Source organism: Bufo gargarizans, chromosome 2, assembly GCF_014858855.1.
Source record: "Bufo gargarizans isolate SCDJY-AF-19 chromosome 2, ASM1485885v1, whole genome shotgun sequence".
Taxonomy (NCBI): domain Eukaryota; kingdom Metazoa; phylum Chordata; class Amphibia; order Anura; family Bufonidae; genus Bufo; species Bufo gargarizans.
Window position 1 is genome coordinate 204203736 of NC_058081.1, and position 19438 is coordinate 204223173.

The window sequence follows — 19438 nt, forward strand, 5'->3', positions numbered from 1 at the left end:
TCTTCTTTCCAAAATGGGGTCACTTGTGGCGTAGTTATACTGCCCTGGCATTTTAGGGGCCCATATGTGTGAGAAGTAGTTTGCAATCAAAATGTGTAAAAAATGGCCTGTGAAATCCGAAAGGTGCTCTTTGGAATGTGTGCCCCTTTGCCCACCTTGGCTGCAAAAAAGTGTCACACATGTGGTATCGCCGTACTCAGGAGAAGTTGGGGAATGTGTTTTAGGGTGTCATTTTACATATACCCATGCTGGGTGAGATAAATATCTTGGTCAAATGCCAACTTTGTATAAAAAAATGGGAAATGTTGTCTTTTGCCAAGATATTTCTCTCACACAGCATGGGTATATGTAAAATGACACCCCAAAACACATTCCCCAACTTCTCCTGAGTATGGCGATACCAGATGTGTGACACTTTTTTGCAGCCTAGGTGGGCAAAGGGGCACACATTCCAAAGTGCACCTTTCGGATTTCACCGGTCATTTTTTACAGATTTTGATTGCAAACTACTTCTCACACATATGGGCCCCTAAAATGCCAGGGCAGTATAACTACCCCACAAGTGACCCCATTTTGGAAAGAAGACACCCCAAGGTATTTTGTGATTGGCATAGTGAGTTCATGGAAGTTTTTATTTTTTGTCACAAGTTAGTGGAATATGAGACTTTGTAAGAAAAAAATTAATAAATAAATAAATCATCATTTTCCGCTAACTTGTGACAAAAAATAAAAAGTTCTATGAACTCACTATGCCCATCAGCGAATACCTTAGGGTGTCTACTTTCCGAAATGGGGTCATTTGTGGGGGTTTTCTACTGTCTGGGCATTGTAGAACCTCAGGAAACATGACAGGTGCTCAGAAAGTCAGAGCTGCTTCAAAAAGCGGAAATTCACATTTTTGTACCATAGTTTGTAAACGCTATAAATTGTACCCAAACCATTATTTTTTTTTTTTGCCCAAACATTTTTTTTTTATCAAAGACATGTGGAACAATACATTTAGCGAAAAATTTATATATAGATGTCGTTTTGTTTTTGCAAAATTTTACAACTGAAAGTGAAAAATGTAATTTTTTTGCAAAAAAATCATTACATTTCGATTAATAACAAAAAAAGTAAAAATGTCAACAGCAATGAAATACCACCAAATGAAAGCTCTATTAGTGAGAAGAAAAGGAGGTAAAATTAATTTGGGTGGAAAGTTGACCCAAACCGAGCAATAAACGGTGAAAGTAGTGTAGTGCAGAAGTGTAAAAAGTGGCCTGGTCAATAAGGGTGTTTCAGCTAGCGGGGTTGAAGTGGTTAATACAGAATGCATAGTACAATAGGACTGGAGGGGTTAAAAAAAATAATTTAACTCCCTTTAATCCACTGCAGCCCGGCTTCTCTTCTGTCTTTTTCTTTGAGGACTATGACCTTTGATGACATCACTACGCTCATCACATGGTCTTTTACCATGGTGATGGATCATGTGACGGACCATGTAATGAGCGCAGTGACGTCATCAAAGGTCCTTTTCCTGTGCACAGCAAAGAAGAAGACAGAAGAGAAGCCGGCTGCGCGATCAAGTTGATTAAGGTGAGTTATATTATTTTTCCTAGCAACCATGCGTGAAAATCGCACCGCTTCCGCATTTGCTTGCGGATGCTTCCGATTTTCATGCAGCCCCATTCACTTCTATGGGGCCTGCGTTGCGTGAAAAACGCAGAATATAGAACATGCTGAGATTTTCACGCAACGCACAAGTGATGCGTGAAAATCACAGCTCGTGTGCACAGCCCAATAAAAATGAATGGGTCCGGATTCAGTGCGGGTGCAATGCGTTAACATCACGCATTGCACCAGCGCGGAAAACTCGCTCGTGCGAAAGGGGCCTTACGGAAACTGATGTAAGGGTACATGGCAGGGCGCAGAAGAAAAGGAGTGCCGTATGGTTTTTGGAAGGCAGATTTTGCGGAACTGGTTTTTAGATGCCATGTCCAATTTGAAGCCCCCCTGATGCACCCTTACAGTGGAAACTCCCAAAAAGTGACCCCATTTTGGAAACTGACAGTTTTATTGGTACTATTTTGGGGTACATATGATATTTTAATAGCACTTTATTAAGTTTTTTGTGAGGCAAGGTAACCAAAAATGGCTGTTTTGGCTTTTTTTATTTTTTTTACAACATTCATCTGACAGGTTAGATCATGCACTATTTTTATAGAGCAGGTTGTTACTTACGCAATGATATCAAATATGTCTACTTTCTTTGTTTCAGTTTTACATAATAAAGCATTTTTTTTTTATTATTATGTTTTTGTGTCTCCATTTCCTGAACGCCATATTTATTTATTTTTTTCTGCCGATCATCTTGTGCAGGGGCTCGTTTTTTGCAGGAAGATTTGACATTTTTATTGGTACCGTTTTTGGGTACATATGATTTTTTGATCATTCATTAGAACACTTTACAGGGCAAGGTGACCAAAAAATTGGTTATTTTAGCACAGTTTTTATTTATTTTTACAGCGTTCACCTGAGGGGTTAAGTAATGTGAGATTTTTATAGAGCAGATCATTATGGACGTGGCGATACCTAATATGTATACTTTTTCTTTATTTATTTAAAGAGAGTATTTTACCTAATCTGAGCGTTTTAGACCGCTCAGATCAGGTTATAGACTCTTTGACCCTCATTACAATGGTACCTTTCTTTTATGTGTGTCTCGTCCAGATCATGTAATAAACACTTTTTGAACATATGCAAATTAGGTTCTGAATGTGCCCAGGGGCGGCGTTACTGGGCGATGTGCCCAGAAAAACACACCTCTTTCAGCCCTCTGGCCCGCCCTTCTGTCCCATTACCTCCTCCGCCTCCAGCCGGCGGACGTCACGGGCGTCATGTTTTTGGCCCGCATAAGATGCGGGTGCGTCGCAGGAAAATGTGCAATTTTTCCGCGCGAGTGCAAAACATTTCAATGCGTTTTGCACACGCGTGAGAAAAATCGGCATGTTTGATACCCAAACCCGAACTTCTTCACAGAAGTTCGGGTTTGGGATCGGTGTTGTGTAGATTGTATTATTTTCCCTTATAACATGGTTATAAGGGAAAATAATAGCATTCTTTAAACAGAATGCATAGTACAATAGGGCGGGAGGGGTTAAAAAAAAAATTCTAACTCACCTTAAGGCCCCTTTCACACGGGCGATTTTTCGTGAAGTGAACGCGTGGCACCCGCACTGAATCCTGACCCATTCATTTCTATGGGGCTGTGCACATGAGCGGTGATTTTCACGCATCACTTGTGCGTTGAGTAAAAATCGCAGCATGCTCTATATTGTGCGTTTTTCACGCGACGCAGGCCCCATAGAAGTGAATGGGCTGGCAGAAAAACGCAGTAAATCCGGATACCATGCGTTGCGTCGCGTTTATCACGCTTGTAACTAAGCAACACTTCAGAATTTAAAGACAGGAAGTAGGCGTTTTTTAGCGTCTATCTGCGTCAGTTTGGTGTCTGAGAAGAGGGAGAAAGTTTGCTGCCAAACTTTTCCAGCCCTTGCAGAGTGAAAAAAAAAAAAGACAAAATCACCACACGTCATTGACGTAGAAAAGCTGATAGTCCTGGTGCAGGAGAGGCCCTGCATCTGGGATCTTCGGGCTGCCGAGTACCAGGACCGCTACAAAAAGGATGCTGCCTGGTCGGAAATTACCCAGGAACTTTTTGCCCCAATCTGGGAGAAGACACAAGGCCTAAGTAGAAGGAATTTAAGTAAGTACACAATGTATACCATGTTTGAGCCTTTCAGTACTCCCTAGTATATAGACGTAGTTATACGTTATTGTTCCTAGTATATAGACGTAGTTATACGTTATTGTTCCTAGTATATAGACGTAGTTATACGTTATTGTTCCTAGTATATAGACGTAGTTATACGTTATTGTTCCTAGTATATAGGCGTTAATTGACTTTTTTTTATGAATAGATATAGATATTGATACCTGTTCCTTTCATGTCTTTGTATTACCAGTTGAGGAGGTCAAGAATCGTTGGCGGAGCTGCAGGGACCAGTTCCGCAAAGAGATGAAACATCGTGGGCGGAGCGGGTCTGGTCCCCCCAAGAAAAGGCCCTATCTTTTCAGGGAGCAGCTGATGTTCCTGCGCGATGTTATGGAGCTGCGTCCGTAAGTTCATTTTATAGTCATACTGAAATGGTCATCTGAGTAGTATTTATGGTATAGACATATAGGTTACAGATGTAGCAGGGTAATACACATGCTTTATGTGACATGTGATGCTAACTAAATGCTTATAAATGCATTATGCAATAGCTTATCGCGCCATTTTGCTTAAAGATAACATGATTATTATAGACATTTAAGTTAAAGAGTGTGTGTGTTATTCCTGCTAAATCTGTACTTTTAATGTAACTAAAGTATTGAAATTTCAACATATGTTTATGCATTTTCTACTGTTTTTAGAACTGAAGACAACCTAGAGGAGGAAGCTGATGAGTCGAGCCCACACCAATCAGGTGCATGTGAGGAGGACACCACATCAGCCCAGCCTGAAAGTGGAGCTAGACCAAGCTCAGCACCATCAAGGCCTCCTGCAGCATCTGGTAGCGATTCCCCCACCTCCCCTCTGGCTCTACCCAGCAGGGCCAGACAACGGGCAATGCCTCCTGCTGAGTCTAACATCAATTTGCAAGTTCTAGATTATTTATCTAGAGCACGGCAGGAGGATCATCACGACATGTTTGCCCGTAGTCTGGCCCATTTTATGCGTCAGCTACCTCCAGAACGACTACTGCGAACCAGAACTGCATTAGAAATAGTTCTGGAGGTAGCTAATCGCCCCCAAGAGCCGACAGAAATGTTTGACGCGCTGGAAAGCCTGCGCTGTCATGGCAACATATTTAGCCCCCACCACCCCGCAGGTAGTCAGCCCTCACAGGGCCCCCAACAATTTCAACCCCAAAGGGATCCCTATGGACCACCAATTGCCCCATATGTGCCACAGTTTCAGGGGGAACCCTGTTACAGTCAGCAGGGCCCATCGTCCAGCCAACCTGGCCCAAGCCAGTACTCTGGACCACCTTCCCAGACCCAATTTCATGGACCCCAATATCAGGGCCCATCGTCCAGCCAACCTGGCCCAAGCCAGTACTCTGGGCCCCCTTCCCAGACACAAGTAACTGGACCCCAATATCAGGGCCCATCATCCAGCCAACCTGGGCCTACTCACTACAACGGGCCTCATTCCCAGCACCAAATTTCTGCCCCTCATTATCAGGGAGCCTCGTCGCCATCAAGACGTTATGTCAATTTATAATTTATATTTGTTTCCTGTTTATTTTTTTGGGAAAAGCCAGAATATACTGGAATATAGTGTGAAATAAAACACGTTTATTTTTCAAGTTTATAATTGTTAACTTTGGTGTTTATTTGGCACAAACACACACAATACAATATAGATTTATGATTTGTGGAAAACATCATTAGCCACAAAAGATCCATACATTTTAAAGTTTTTATTCACAATCTGTAAACACTCATTCAAAACAACGACACCAGCCAGTGCAAAAACACATGGTCAGTTGATGACAGGGTGAAAGTGGACATCCTGCAAAGGATAATCCAATAACAAAGACACACGTCAACCACACAAAAACCACTCCACCACAAAAAATTGAGCTGTCCAACAAAACACTGCATGCTGGGGCTATTTATATTGTCTTTGCATTACAGGTGAATCTAGTGGATGGATCAGTTTTTTTTCACGCGCGTGAAAAAACGCATGCCACACGCGCGTAAAACGCGACGCAATCGCATAGTCAAATTACAGCACTCGCCACAAAAATCGCAAGCTTTTCACTGAACGCATCCTGAACGCATCCGGCCAAAAAACATGACGCCCATGTGATGAGCGCAGTGACGTCACCACAGGTCCTTTTCCTCACAGATGAAGACAGAAAAGAAGCCAGGCTGCGCTAACAAGTGGATTAAGGTGAGTAAAAAAAAATAAAAAATTAACCCCTCCAGCCCTATTGTACTATGCATTCTGTTTAACCGCTCCAGGACCGCTTAACGCACGGATGCGTCCTGGAGGCGGTCGATTCATTCCTCCTGGACGCATCCGTGCGTCATATCGCGAGAGGCGAGATTTCCTGTGACACAGACGTGCGTTCACAGGAACGGTAGGTAAGAGACTGAATCTACAGCCTGCCAGCGGCGATCGTTCGCTGGCAGGCTGTAGATGCGATTTTTTTTAACCCCTAACAGGTATATTAGACGCTGTTTTGATAACAGCGTCTAATATACCTGCTACCTGGTCCTCTGGTGGTCCCTTTTGTTAGGATCGACCACCAGAGGACACAGGTAGCTCAGTAAAGTAGCACCAACCACCACTACACTACACTACATCCCCCCCGTCACTTATTAACCCGTTATGAACCCCTGATCACCCCATATAGACTCCCTGATCACCCCCCTGTAAGGCTCCATTCAGATGTCCGTATGTGTTTTACGGATCCACGCATCCATGGATCGGATCCGCAAAACGCATACGGACGTCTGAATGGAGCCTTACAGGGGGGTGATCAATGATAGGGGGTGATCAGGGAGTGTATATGGGGTGATCACCCCCCTGTCATTGATCACCCCCCTGTAAGGCTCCATTCAGACGTCCGTATGTGTTTTACGGATCCACGCATCCATGGATAGGATCCGCAAAACACATACGGACGTCTGAATGGAGCCTTACAAGGGGGTGATCAATGACAGGGTGGTAATCACCACATATAGACTCCCTGATCACCCCCCTGTAAGGATCCATTCAGAAATTTTTTGGGCACAAGTTAGCGGAAATTGATTTTGTTTTTTCTAAAATGCCAGGGCAGTATAACTACCCCGCAAGTGACCCCATTTTGGAAAGAAGACACCCCAGGGTATTCTGTGAGGGGCATGGCGAGTTCCTAGAATTTTTTATTTTTTGTCACAAGTTAGCGGAAAATGATGATTTTTTTATTTTATTTTTTCTTACAAAGTCTCATATTCCAATAACTTGTGTCAACAAAATAAAATCTCACATGAACTCACCATACCCCTCACGGAATCCAAATGCGTAAAATTTTCTAGACATTTATATTCCAGACTTCTTCTCACGCTTTAGGGCCCCTCAAATGCCAGGGCAGTATAAATACCCCACATGTGACCCCATTTCGGAAAGAAGACACCCCAAGGTATTCCGTGAGGGGCATATTGAGTCCATGAAAGATTGAAATTTTTGTCCCAAGTTAGCGGAAAGGGAGACTTTGTGAGAAAAAAACTAAGTGGGGTCACATGTGGGGTATTCATACTGCCCTGGCTTTTTAGGGGCCCTAAAGCGTGAGAAGAAGTCTGGGATCCAAATGCCTAAAAATGCCCTCCTAAAAGGAATTTGGGCCCCTTTGCGCATCTAGGCTGCAAAAAAGTGTCACACATGTGGTATCGCCGTACTCAGGAGAAGTTGGGGAATGTGTTTTGGGTGTCATTTTACATATACCCATGCTGGGTGAGATAAATATCTTGGTCAAATGCCAACTTTGTATAAAAAAAATGGGAAAAGTTGTCTTTTGCCGAGATATTTCTCTCACCCAGCATGGGTATATGTAAAAAGACACCCCAAAACACATTCCCCAACTTCTCCTGAGTACGGCGATACCAGATGTGTGACACTTTTTTGCAGCCTAGGTGGGCAAATGGGCCCACATTCCAAAGAGCACCTTTCGGATTTCACAGGGCATTTTGTACAGATTTTGATTTGAAACTACTTCGCACGCATTTGGGCCCCTAAAATGCCAGGGCAGTATAACTACCCCACAAGTGACCCCATTTTGGAAAGAAGACACCACATGGTATTCCGTGAGGGGCATGGCGAGTTCCTAGAATTTTTTATTTTTTGTCACAAGTTAGCGGAAAATTATGATTTTTTTATTTTATTTTTTCTTACAAAGTCTCATATTCCACTAACTTGTGACAAAAAATAAAAACTTCCATGAACTCACTCTGCCCATAACGAAATACCTTGGGGTGTCTTCTTTCCAAAATGGGGTCACTTGTGGGGTAGTTATACTGCCCTGGCATTTTAGGGGCCCAAATGCGTGCGAAGTAGTTTGAAATCAAAATCTGTAAAAAAAGACCAGTGAAATCCGAAAGGTGCTCTTTGGAATGTCGGCCCCTTTGCCCACCTAGGCTGCAAAAAAGTGTCACACATGTGGTATCGCCGTACTCAGGATAAGTTGGGGAATATGTTTTGGGGTGTCATTTTACATATACCCATGCTGTGTGAGAGAAATATCTCGGCAAAAGACAACTTTTCCCTTTTTTTTTTTATACAAAGTTGGCATTTGACCAAGATATTTCTCTCACCCAGCATGGGTATATGTAAAATGACACCCCAAAACACATTCCCCAACTTCTCCTGAGTATGGCGATACCACATGTGTGACACTTTTTTGCAGCCTAGGTGGGCAAAGGGGCCCACATTCCAAAGAGCACCTTGCGGATTTCACCGGCCATTTTTTACAGATTTTGATTTCAAACTACTTTGCACGCATTTGGGCCCCTAAAATGCCAGGGCAGTATAACTACCCCACAAGTGACCCCATTTTGGAAAGAAGACACCCCAAGGTATTTCATGATGGGCATAGTGAGTTCATGGAAGTTTTTATTTTTTGTCACAAGTTAGTGGAATATGAGACTTTGTAAGGAAAAAAAAAATTCATCATTTTCCGCTAACTTGTGACAAAAAATAAAAAGTTCTATGAACTCACTATGCCAGGCATGTCCAAACTGCGGACCTCCAGCTGTTGCAAAACTACAACTCCCAGCATGCCTGGATAGCTTATGTTCAAACGGAACTCGCAAGCGGAGCCCCGAACGCTAATGTGAAAGTAGCCTACGACATAAAGAACCTATACAAAAAGTTGGCCAAAAGAATACAATAAAAAAATACGCTTTAAAATTCATGTGTGTAGGGATCCTGAAAGGGTTTTAGTCACCTGAAAAATGTGTATTAAGCTGGCTGACATTAGCGATGTGCTAATGTCAGCTGAACGTAACTATATTAGTACCATCTCACTGCCTGCCGCCGTTATTAAGATAACCAAACTTTTATAATATGCTAATTAGCCTCTAGGAGCAGGGGGGGCCCTGCTACACTAAATTAGCATATTATAAAAGTTTGTTTTTCCTCAATAACAGTGGCAGGCAGTGAGATGGCACTAATATAGTTATGTTCAGCTGCCATTAGCACATCGCTAATGTCAGCCAGTTTAATACCCATTTTTCAGGTGACAGAAACCCTTTAAAGGGGATCTAACCCTAGGGCTGGACTGGGAACTTAAAGTGGCCCTAGAAAAAAATAATAATTAAGTAGCCCCATGTTGTTGGCTGGTCCGAACTGACAGAAGGTAGGCCAACACAAGCAACAAGTAGGCAGGGACAACAGAAGCAGACTGAGCCAGCAATACTGTAGTGCAGCCCAAAATATCGCCCCAGCAAAACAAGATACCACAGTGCAGTATAAAGTTCTGACCTTTCACCATACTGAGGACGGTGTTACAGTTGAAATCGGGAGGACACCTGCGGCCGTTGGCCAGATGCATAAGTACCCCATGGTCCTACATTAATTAAGGCTGATAGAGTGTCAGATTATGTTATGTACCTGGACAGCGGCCATGAGGCGGCCCCATGGGTATCTGCCCACCAGGAAATTTCCCTTTAGGACCCACTGGCTAACCCTTTGGGTTTAGTCTGCTCTGCTTGTGGAATAATGATCCCAGATACTGTACTTTCTGTGGATCTGTGCTCCGCGTGCTGGAAAAGCCAAGCAGACCCCTGCAGTACATTTTTGGTTTCAGTAAAGGTTTAGCTTCCATATAACAAAGGGAAATACAAGTGTTTCTGCTATGATGTGTGTTTCTCATAATGTTGTCTGTGGCATTTGAAGGTGAACGTGGTTTGACATCACGGTGGTGCAGAAAAGGCCATAGTAAACTGAAAATATTATAACCTGGGGCCATTGTTAGGGGATGTTCAGATGGTGGATTTTTCAGTCTTGGATTTGCAGTTAGAACCGCCACAGATCCAGACACAGGCTATCCACATCCAATAGGGGTAAACCACGTACGGAATGACATGGCGATAATTGACGCCACATCTTTTTTTCTGTGATGGCACACATTCCCATTAAAACAAATGGGAGGATGGTATTTTCACACAATTCTGTGGAAGAATACTATAGGAATCTGCATTAAAAAGAATCCATATGAATATATTCTAACTTTAAAATGAAAATGTTATGTTGAGCATGGTGCATAATCTGCAGGCATAACTATATATTAGATTATATATTAGAGCAGGAGAAGCTGAGCAGATATTAAAGGGGTTGGCAGTTTCCTATATGGATGATCTATCCTCAGATTGGCCTGTGAGAGGCAGTTACACTCGGTCTGTTTCTTTCCATAGAGGTGACTGGGACAGCAAAGTTGTAATTACCTCTGCTCACCACTGAAATGTTGACAGCGAGCAGGTAGACGAAGAAAAAAGGCAGCGCTAGCGCAATCATTGCCGTCTCTTCAAACAGCTGATCGGCAGGTTTGTATGCCAATTAAAGATTAAAGCTCCTGTAATCTTTCAGGAGCAGATCAGGTCCCTGACTGGCAGAGGCAGCCTGGGACCCCAGCACATAGCAATCAATGAGCGTAATGCAGTGAATGAATGCCGAGTGCTATGCCACTTCATATACTGGACCATGTTATCATTTGATCGCTGGGTGTTCTAGGGCAGTGTTTCCCAACCACTGTGCCTCCAGCTGTTACAAAACTACAACTCCCAGCATGCCCGCACAGCCAAATGCTGTCCGGGCATGCTGGGAGTTGTAGTTTTGCAACAGCTGGAGGCACACTGGTTGGGAAACACTGTTCTAGGGCATAGCAGAGCTGCTGGATCTTAGCAGACTCAGAAAAGCGCTGCATGTGTAAAAATTCCCCCCACATAAGGCTGCTTTCTCCTGTCATTGGAGCTCCTTTGGATGACACAGGTACAGTGGAAAAGTGCAAAATAAAACCAAATTAAGGGGGGATAGGCTGCCCTGACATTAGATGCTATAATGTGGCGTGCTTGAGTCAACACCTTCTGCACTGGATGAACAGGACCTCTTACTATTCCAGTTTACAAATAGAAGAGGCAATGGCCACACCTTGGGACATTAGTGCATAATAAACTGTCCACACTCCCCCCACACATTAAGCGTTCTCTAGTATTTTGACACACTATTTTGACATGGAAAGTGATGCACAAGAGGTTTGGTTTATCTTATCAGATATCAAAGCATTTACCATTACGAGGAAATTGTACGCTTAGAGATATGTCCACGCCAATTTGTAGTTTGTACAAGGAGTGGGCTCCTAATGCTTTTAACACATTCATTCGGGCATCTCAGAAACATAGTACATCAATGCTATATCATGAGAGGAGAGAACGGTTCCTTGCTATTAACCCGTAGGTGATAGTGGGACGAGCAGAGGCATATCTCATGATAAAACAGGGTATACAGACGATACAGGCCCATTTGATTAGCGAAGCATGGCAGGAAACTCATCTTAAAATAACACATCAAGCTTTGTACGCTTTAAGTCTTCCATACAACCCGCTTAACGGCATGCCGTAGATGGGACAAGAACGCTACCGATTTGCGACATGGATTATGAAAGTGTCTCGGACTTAAAGCATTCTGCGGAAGGGTGGGTCAGATGCTTAACAAAATCTGCAAATTGCAAGGCCTAACGCTGGGTTCACACCTGAGCGTTCTGAAAGGAGCGCTCTGTATGCACGATTGTACCGGCGTTTGCAATCGCGCATACAGAGACAAGCGAATGCCCATTGTCGCGCGTTCCCGAAAGTCTGTACGGGAACGCGCGACAAGACGCCCCAAAGAAGCTCATGTACTTCTTGGGGCGTCGGGCGTTTTACAGCGCGATCGTACGCGCTGTAAAACGCCCAGGTGAGAATCATTCCCATAGGGAAGCATTGGTTTCTCCTTGTTGAGCGTTTTACAGCGCGTAGGAACACGCTGTAAAACGCTCAGGTGTGAACCCAGCCTTATACAGGAGAGTATAGTTCTTTTTTACTCAGCCTTTTTACCTAAGTGATCCCCGAGTCCGGCCCCATTTATCCCGGGGATAGGACATGTGGTGCTAATGGTAACGAAGAAGTACCTCTTAGGCCTCTTTCACACGGGCGAGATTTCCGCGCGGGTGCAATGCGCGAAGTGAACGCATTGCACCCGCACTGAATCCGGACCCATTCATTTCTATGGGGCTGTGTACATGAGCAGTGATTTTCACACATCACTTGTGAGTTGCGTAAAAATCGCAGCATGCTCTATTTTTTGCGTTTTTCACTCAACACAGGACAAATAGAAGGCTGGGTTCACACTTGAGCGTTGCGCAAACGCGCGTTTTACGCGCGTTTTAGACGCGCATTTTTATGCGCGTTTTTGTAATAGTAAACGCGCGTTTGACGCGCGTTTGTGTGATTCACTACAGTGTCCTATGGCCACAAACGCCCCAAAAGTCGCTCATGTACTTTTTGGAGCGTCGGGCGTTTTACAGCGCGTACGCGCTGTAAAACGCCCAAGTGTGAACCATTCCCATAGGGAATCATTGGTTTCTCCTTGTTGAGCGTTTTACAGCGCGTAGGAACGCGCTGTAAAACGCTCAGGTGTGAACCCAGCCGAAGTGAATAGGGCTGTGTGAAAATCGCAAGCAAGTGCGGATGCAGTGCGATTTTCACGCATAATTGCTAGGAGACGATTGGGATGGGGACCCGATCCTTCTTATTTTCCCTTATAACATAATTATACGGGGAAAATAATAGCATTCTTAATACAGAATGCTAAGTAAAATAGTGATGGAGGGGTTAAATAAAAATAAATAATAATTTAACTCACCTTAATCCACTTGTTCGCGTAGTCCGGCTTCTCTTCTTTTTTCTTCTTTGAGGAAAAGGACCTGTGGTGACGTCACTGCGCACATCACATGTTACCACAGGTCCTTTGCCTCAAAGAAGAAGAAAGAAGAGAAGCCGGACTACGCGAACAAGTGGATTAAGGTGAGTTAAATTATTTTTTATTTTATTTTTAACCCCCTCCATCACTATTTTACTTAGCATTCTGTATTAAGAATGCTATTATTTTCCCTTATAACCATGTTATAAGGGAAAATAATAAAATCTAACCCCCTCCATCACTATTTTACTTAGCATTCTGTATTAAGAATGCTATTATTTTCCCTTATAACCATGTTATAAGGGAAAATAATAAAATCTACACAACACCTAACCCAAACCTGAACTTTTGTGAAGAAGTTCGGGTTTGGTTACCAAACATGCCGATTCTTCTCACGCGCGTGCAAAACGCTTTGCACTTGCGGGGAAAAATTGTGCAATGCACCCGCATCTGTTCCCGCACGTCACCCGCAACGTCCATGTGAACCCAGCCTTAGGCCGAATGCACACGGCCGTTTTTCACGACGGCCGTGAGCAGTCCGTGGAACCATGGGCTGGATTCCTGCTGAGAGCAGGATCGCACGGCGTCATTGGTTGCTATGACGCCGTGCGCTCCCTGCTGCCGCCACAGTAATGTAATACACTGGTATAGATCATACCAGTGTATTACTGTATTGCGGCGGCGGCAGCAGGGAGCGCACGGCGTCATAGCAACCAGGAATCCAGCCCATGGTTCCACGGACTGCTCACGGCCGTGAAAAACTGCCGTGTGCATTCGGCCTTACAGAATTGGCTCGTGCCCACAGTACCTGGCATGGAGCAGGTGGTAGGACAGTTAACTGCATCTGTAGTCCATCAAGCACACGAAAGAAAGGACTAAGGGTTTCTTCTTTAAGTGGCGTTGCTTCATTGTGACGTAGGCATCACCAATTAATTGTGCACGACAAACATGGTAGTATAAAAAATAAGTAACTCCTTTATTAATACATATAAAAACATAGACATAGGCGATAAAATACACAGGATAAAAATAGGGATCCAATATTCAATGGAAATATTGATAAGATAAGACTGCTATCCTCCTACAAGCATGCTCAAGCAAGTACTTATACCACCCCATAAGCGACAGCTTCACAGTGATAGGGTATAACAAACATCAGCAGCATGCTATATAAAGTGCCAAGTGCATATCCAACATGTGGAGGCAAGAGGATAAAAGCAGATTGTAGTATACTAACCAGAGAAGGTCCCAGACACCCCGTATTGTGACGTATCATACTCCCAAGGAAAGGAGGGTCCTCTTATGGTTCCTTTTCGACTCTCGTCATGGTATTCAGAGGATAGTAATGTCTAATTTAAATGACCACATGCTGTGTCTGCTCTGTATAGATCCCACAGGGCTTAGTTTTGTAACTCCCTGTTTGAATGTAATGGTAACTGTTGTATATTCTTGAATATTTAATAAAGATATATTAAAAGAAAAAAACTAAATAAAAAAAAAAAAGAAGTGTAAATATGCCCCTAGGGGCTTCTTAGGGGGCATAAAAAAGATCAACAAAATATAATGAAATGCAAATAAAGAGAAAAAATAAAAAAAAGTCCAGTCAACTGAAATTGTTGCCATAGTGGCAGTTCACACAAAAATATACATATTATATATTTAAAAAAATATATAAAAATAGGGAACCTATTGTGATATCTTACTTTAGTATCTATCAATCTGCATATTTAAAGATCAAAGATCTATAATGACTATTTTTGGGCACATTTTTTCTTAAAGGGGTTGCCTTCTTGAATCCTTTACTTGTGATAACTTGACCATCACAATCTCATCAGTGGGAGTCTGACATCATGCTTCGTTACGATCAACTGTTTTTCAGTAGCTCCGGCACTAGGACAGCACAGCTCTAACCGTTGTGTAGTGAATGGAGCTGGTTTCTGCAGCACTATTCCCAATCACTTCGATGGGAGCAGTGCTGCATGACCCAGCTCAGGCTACTTTCACACTAGCGTTCGGGTTTCCGTTCGTGAGCTCCGTTTGAAGGAGCTCACGAGCGGACCCGAACGCAGCCGTCCAGCCCTGATGCAGTCTGAATGGAGGCGGATCCGCTCAGACTGCATCAGTCTGGTGGCGTTCAGCCTCCGCTCCGCTCGCCTCCGCACGGACAGGCGGACAGCTGAACGCTGCTTGCAGCGTTCGGGTGTCCGCCTGGCCGTTCGGAGGCGTGCGGATCCGTGCGGATCCGTCCAGACTTTCAATGTAAGTCAATGGGGACGGATCCGTTTGAAGATGCCACAATGTGGCTCAATCTTCAAGCGGATCCGTCCCCCATTGACTTTACATTGAAAGTCTGGACGGATCCGTCCCAGGCTATTTTCACACTTAGCTTTTTTTTGCTAAAATAATGCAGACGGATCCGTACTGAACGGAGCCTCCGTCTGCATTATTATGATCGGATCCGTTCAGAACGGATCCGATCGAACGCTAGCCGAACGCTAGTGTGAAAGTAGCCTTAGTCCACTGCACAATGAATGGAGCTGTGTAGTTGTGATGCTGACCAGCAGGGTGTCAGAACCCCTGGTCCTTTCCTTAGGATAGGCCATCACTTATAAAGGGTTGGACAACCATTAATGAAACAAAAAAAAAAAAATTAACCACTTCACATCCGCCCATAGAATATAAACGTCCTATGGGTGGATGTTTATCTCTGAATGGAACGTCCATTGAGAGATGGTAGCTGCACGATAATCGTGCATCTGCCAAGCGGGGGACCCACTGTCAGTGACAGCAGGGCAACCCAGAGAGAAGGCAGGGACCGTTCCCATGTATCCCTGCCTTCTAGATCGCTGTATACACAGTGCTCAACGAGTGCTTGCTGTGTATGCAGATCAGGAAGCGCTATGCGCTTCCTGTCCCGACCCCGTGGTCATGTGATCCCGGGGCCGGGAGAGTGCAGGAGCTGTCGGGTCTTCTACAGACCTCGATCAGCCCTGCACTGAGGCTGTACAGCATTGTGTTCTGCTGTACAGCCGCTCTGGGGGGTTACTATGTCAGCCCCAGTTACAGGAGATACCAAGAGTGAAAAAAAAAAAGAAGTTAAATGTCCCCCAGAGGTCTTGTATGACCATATGGGGAACTCAAAGTGTAAAATAAAAAAAGAAAGTGTTTTAATAAAATAAAAGGTTTCATATGTGTAAAAAATCCCCAATTAAGGCTACTCCCACACTTGCGGCAGAGTGATCCGTCAAAACGTATGCCAACTGATGGTACTTTCACACTAGCGTTTTTCTTTTCCGGCATTGAGTTCCGTCCTAGGGGCTCAATACCATAAAAGAACTGATTAGTTTTATCCCCATGCATTCTGAATGGAGAGAAATCCGTTCAGGATGTCTTCAGTTCTGTCTTTTTGACTTTTCAGGATAGAGATAATACTGCAGCATGCAACGGTTTTATCTCCGTCCAAAATTCCAGAACACTTGCTGGAATCCGGCATTTTTTCCCATTGAAATGCATTACTGCCGAGTGTTCTTGCAAAACGGATCTGGCATTGCGGTCTGCGCATGCTCAGACAGCAAAAAATGTGAAAAAATATAAAATCCCGGATCAGTTTTTCCGGATGACACCAGAGAGACGGATCCAGCATTTCAATGCGTTTGTCATACGGATCAGGATCCTGATCGTCTGACAAATGCCATCAGTTTGCATAAGTTTTGATGGATCCGGCAGGCAGTTCCAGCGATGGAACTGCCTGCTGGAATCCTCTGCCGCAGGTGTAAAAGTACCCTTAGTCCAACAAATAAAATAGTTAAGCCTGTTAAACCACCAAGTGTATTAAATCACACAAAAAAATGTCTGAGGGTCTAAAATATCAAAATAATTGGTATTCACCCCTTTCCTCCCTTGCCTCTTCCAGAGCTAAGCTTTGTTTTCCCTGTGCAGGTGCAGTACAGTACAGACGCTTGTGAACGAGCAATTGACAGACTTCAGAGACTTCAGGGCCAGGCGGGAGTACTTCTTCGCTGCCTGACCCTGTCAATCAAAGTTCTGATGGTTGTGGTCGGGAAGGAAAGGAAGCGGAGCCTTGGTTGCAATGGCACTGCCCACATTGCACCCAGGAGCTAATTAGCATAAAATAAAAAGCCTAATTTGTCCACAGTGGGGCCACATATAGAAATATAACCAACCACCATAAGGGTGCAGTCACATATCTGTTTACATTTTGCAGTCCTCAAATCGTGGATCCGCAAAATACAGATGTGGTCCACGTGCATACTGCACCTATTAAAAAAAATGCCTATTCCTGTCCGCAAAATGGGCAAGAATAGGACATGTTCTATAATGTGCAGCTTGGACGCACGGATGTGGCAGCACTGCATTGGAATATAATGGATTGTGTATTCTGAAATGGATAAAAAATAATTTTTTGTATTCAAATATAAAAAGTTTTTTTTAATATATAAAAGTTCAAATCACCCCCCTTCCCCCCCCCCCCCCCCAAAAAAAAGGCATTGCTGCGTCCGAAAACACATGTACTATTACACTATAAAAATAAGCCAATTCATTATTTTTTGGTCACTTCACCTCCCCCAAAAAATTTTGTAAAAAGTAATCAAAAATCATACACATCCCAAGGTGGTATTATGAAAAGTACAGATTGCACCACAAAGCAGAGCTCCATAGACATAACTATAAAAAAAAAAAAAAAAAGTTATGGGGATCAGAATATGGCAATAAAAAGGAAAAAAAAATTACAAAGTTTTTTTTCTTTTTCCAGTGTTAGGATACTTTCACACTGGCGGCAGGACGGATCCGACAGGCTGTTCACACTGTCGAATCCGTCCTGCCGCTATTTCGCCGTGCGGCCGCTCCGTCCCCACTGCCTATAATGGGGACGGGGGCAGAGCTCCAGCGCAGCACGGCAGTGCATGGCGAAAGGCCGCCGGACTAGAAGTACTGCATGTCCGACTTTTTAGTCGGACATTTTTCTTTTTGTGGTTCCGCACCGCAAAAAAAATTACACGTCATATTTTTTTTGCGGTGCAGACATACCACGGACCCATTTAAGTTGAATGGGTCCGGCCCGCTGCGCGGATCTTGCCTGTGCATTAGGGACCACAATTGCGGTCGCTAATGCACGGAAAGGCCATGTCAATGAGGCCAGAGCCTGTGGATTCACCAGGAAGAAGTACAAATCCTTCCTTTATATTTCCAATTCCTTTTGAATCCACTTCTGGCAGATTTGCCTCAAAAACTGTAGCCGTACCCTAACACAGAGTTCCTCAACTCCAGTCCTCAGGGCCCACCTACAGGTCAGGATTTGAGAATCTCCCACAGAATGAACAACTGTGGTAAGTCCTGATGCAGGGACACTAATTGTATCACCTGCTGAATGCTAAGGAAATCCTGAAAACATGACCGTGAGGTGGGCCCTGAGGAACCTTGCCCTATCAGGTCAGTTTTGCTGTGTAGGTAACACCGTGAAAACGAAATCCATAAAACTGGCGGAATTGCATTTTTTTTCCCCCAATTCCACCCCATGGTTTTTTTTTTTCAGCTTCCCACTACATTGTATGCAATATAAAATTGTGCCCTTAGAAAATATAACGTGTTTAGCCAAAAAAACAAGCCCTCCTAAGGGTATGTGAGCAAAAAATAAAAATGTAATGGCGCCAGGAGGGCTGGGGGTGAAAAACGCAAAAAAAGCAGATAAAATATTATGCTAAAAAATTATACCAACAGTATTTACCTGCTAAATGCTCTTTCGGACCCTACCTATCTCCAGCCACATACTTCCTGGCATTACCACTGTGCCCAGTGACTGCCTGCTGCACTCATGTGCCCACATGGCACTTTATTACTCCTGTCAGAACCTGGTGCTAATAAATCCACCAGCATTCATGGTCTCTAGCTAAATTTCTCTAGAAGCTCACGTCGTCCTGTTTTTCTGTGGTTCCGTCCATGGAAAGGACATACGGGGGACGTGTACTATAAGTGTCAGTACTTCTGGTGTGTCGGTACCGTGTACTCTTCCCACACAAGCGCTACGTCACTGTTCTGCGGGGGTGAATGTACTGCTGTATGAGCGCCCGCTAGCGGTGAAGATCGCGCAGCACACGCCAAGCCGGAGCTGGCAGGACCAGGGTGGGTCTTTCACTATGGTAACTCCAGAGGATGCTGGGCGCTGAGTGGGCTGGAAAGGGGACGCTGACAGGTAACATGGAGGAACCGGAGAGCCCGAGAGGAAGCCGCCTGCCGTGGGAGTGCTTCTCGGCATGGCTGGACGGTGTGTGCGTTGTTACGTTCGACCTGGAGCTGGGCCAGGCCATGGAGGTAATGTGGTGTATTAGGAGGGCTTCTCCCTATTGCACGGGTGGAGGCCTGCTCTAGAGAGGATGGAGGAGGACAGCT

General features: G+C 44.2%; 1 protein-coding gene across 3 annotated transcripts in view; it reads left to right on the plus strand.

Moving 5' to 3' along the window:
• The window catches only part of DENND6B (DENN domain containing 6B), a 106917-nt gene that overhangs the window by 34557 nt on the left and 52922 nt on the right, over positions 1-19438 (plus strand). For 2 of the 3 annotated variants that reach the window (XM_044279929.1, XM_044279930.1), the window contains exon 1: positions 19171-19360. The exons of the other annotated variant lie outside the window; for it this stretch is intronic. In XM_044279929.1, the coding sequence (XP_044135864.1) occupies positions 19202-19360 (159 nt within the window). In that variant the 5' untranslated portion in view covers positions 19171-19201. Of the gene's footprint in view, positions 1-19170; positions 19361-19438 lie in introns of those variants that run through there. 3 annotated transcript variants of the gene reach the window in all.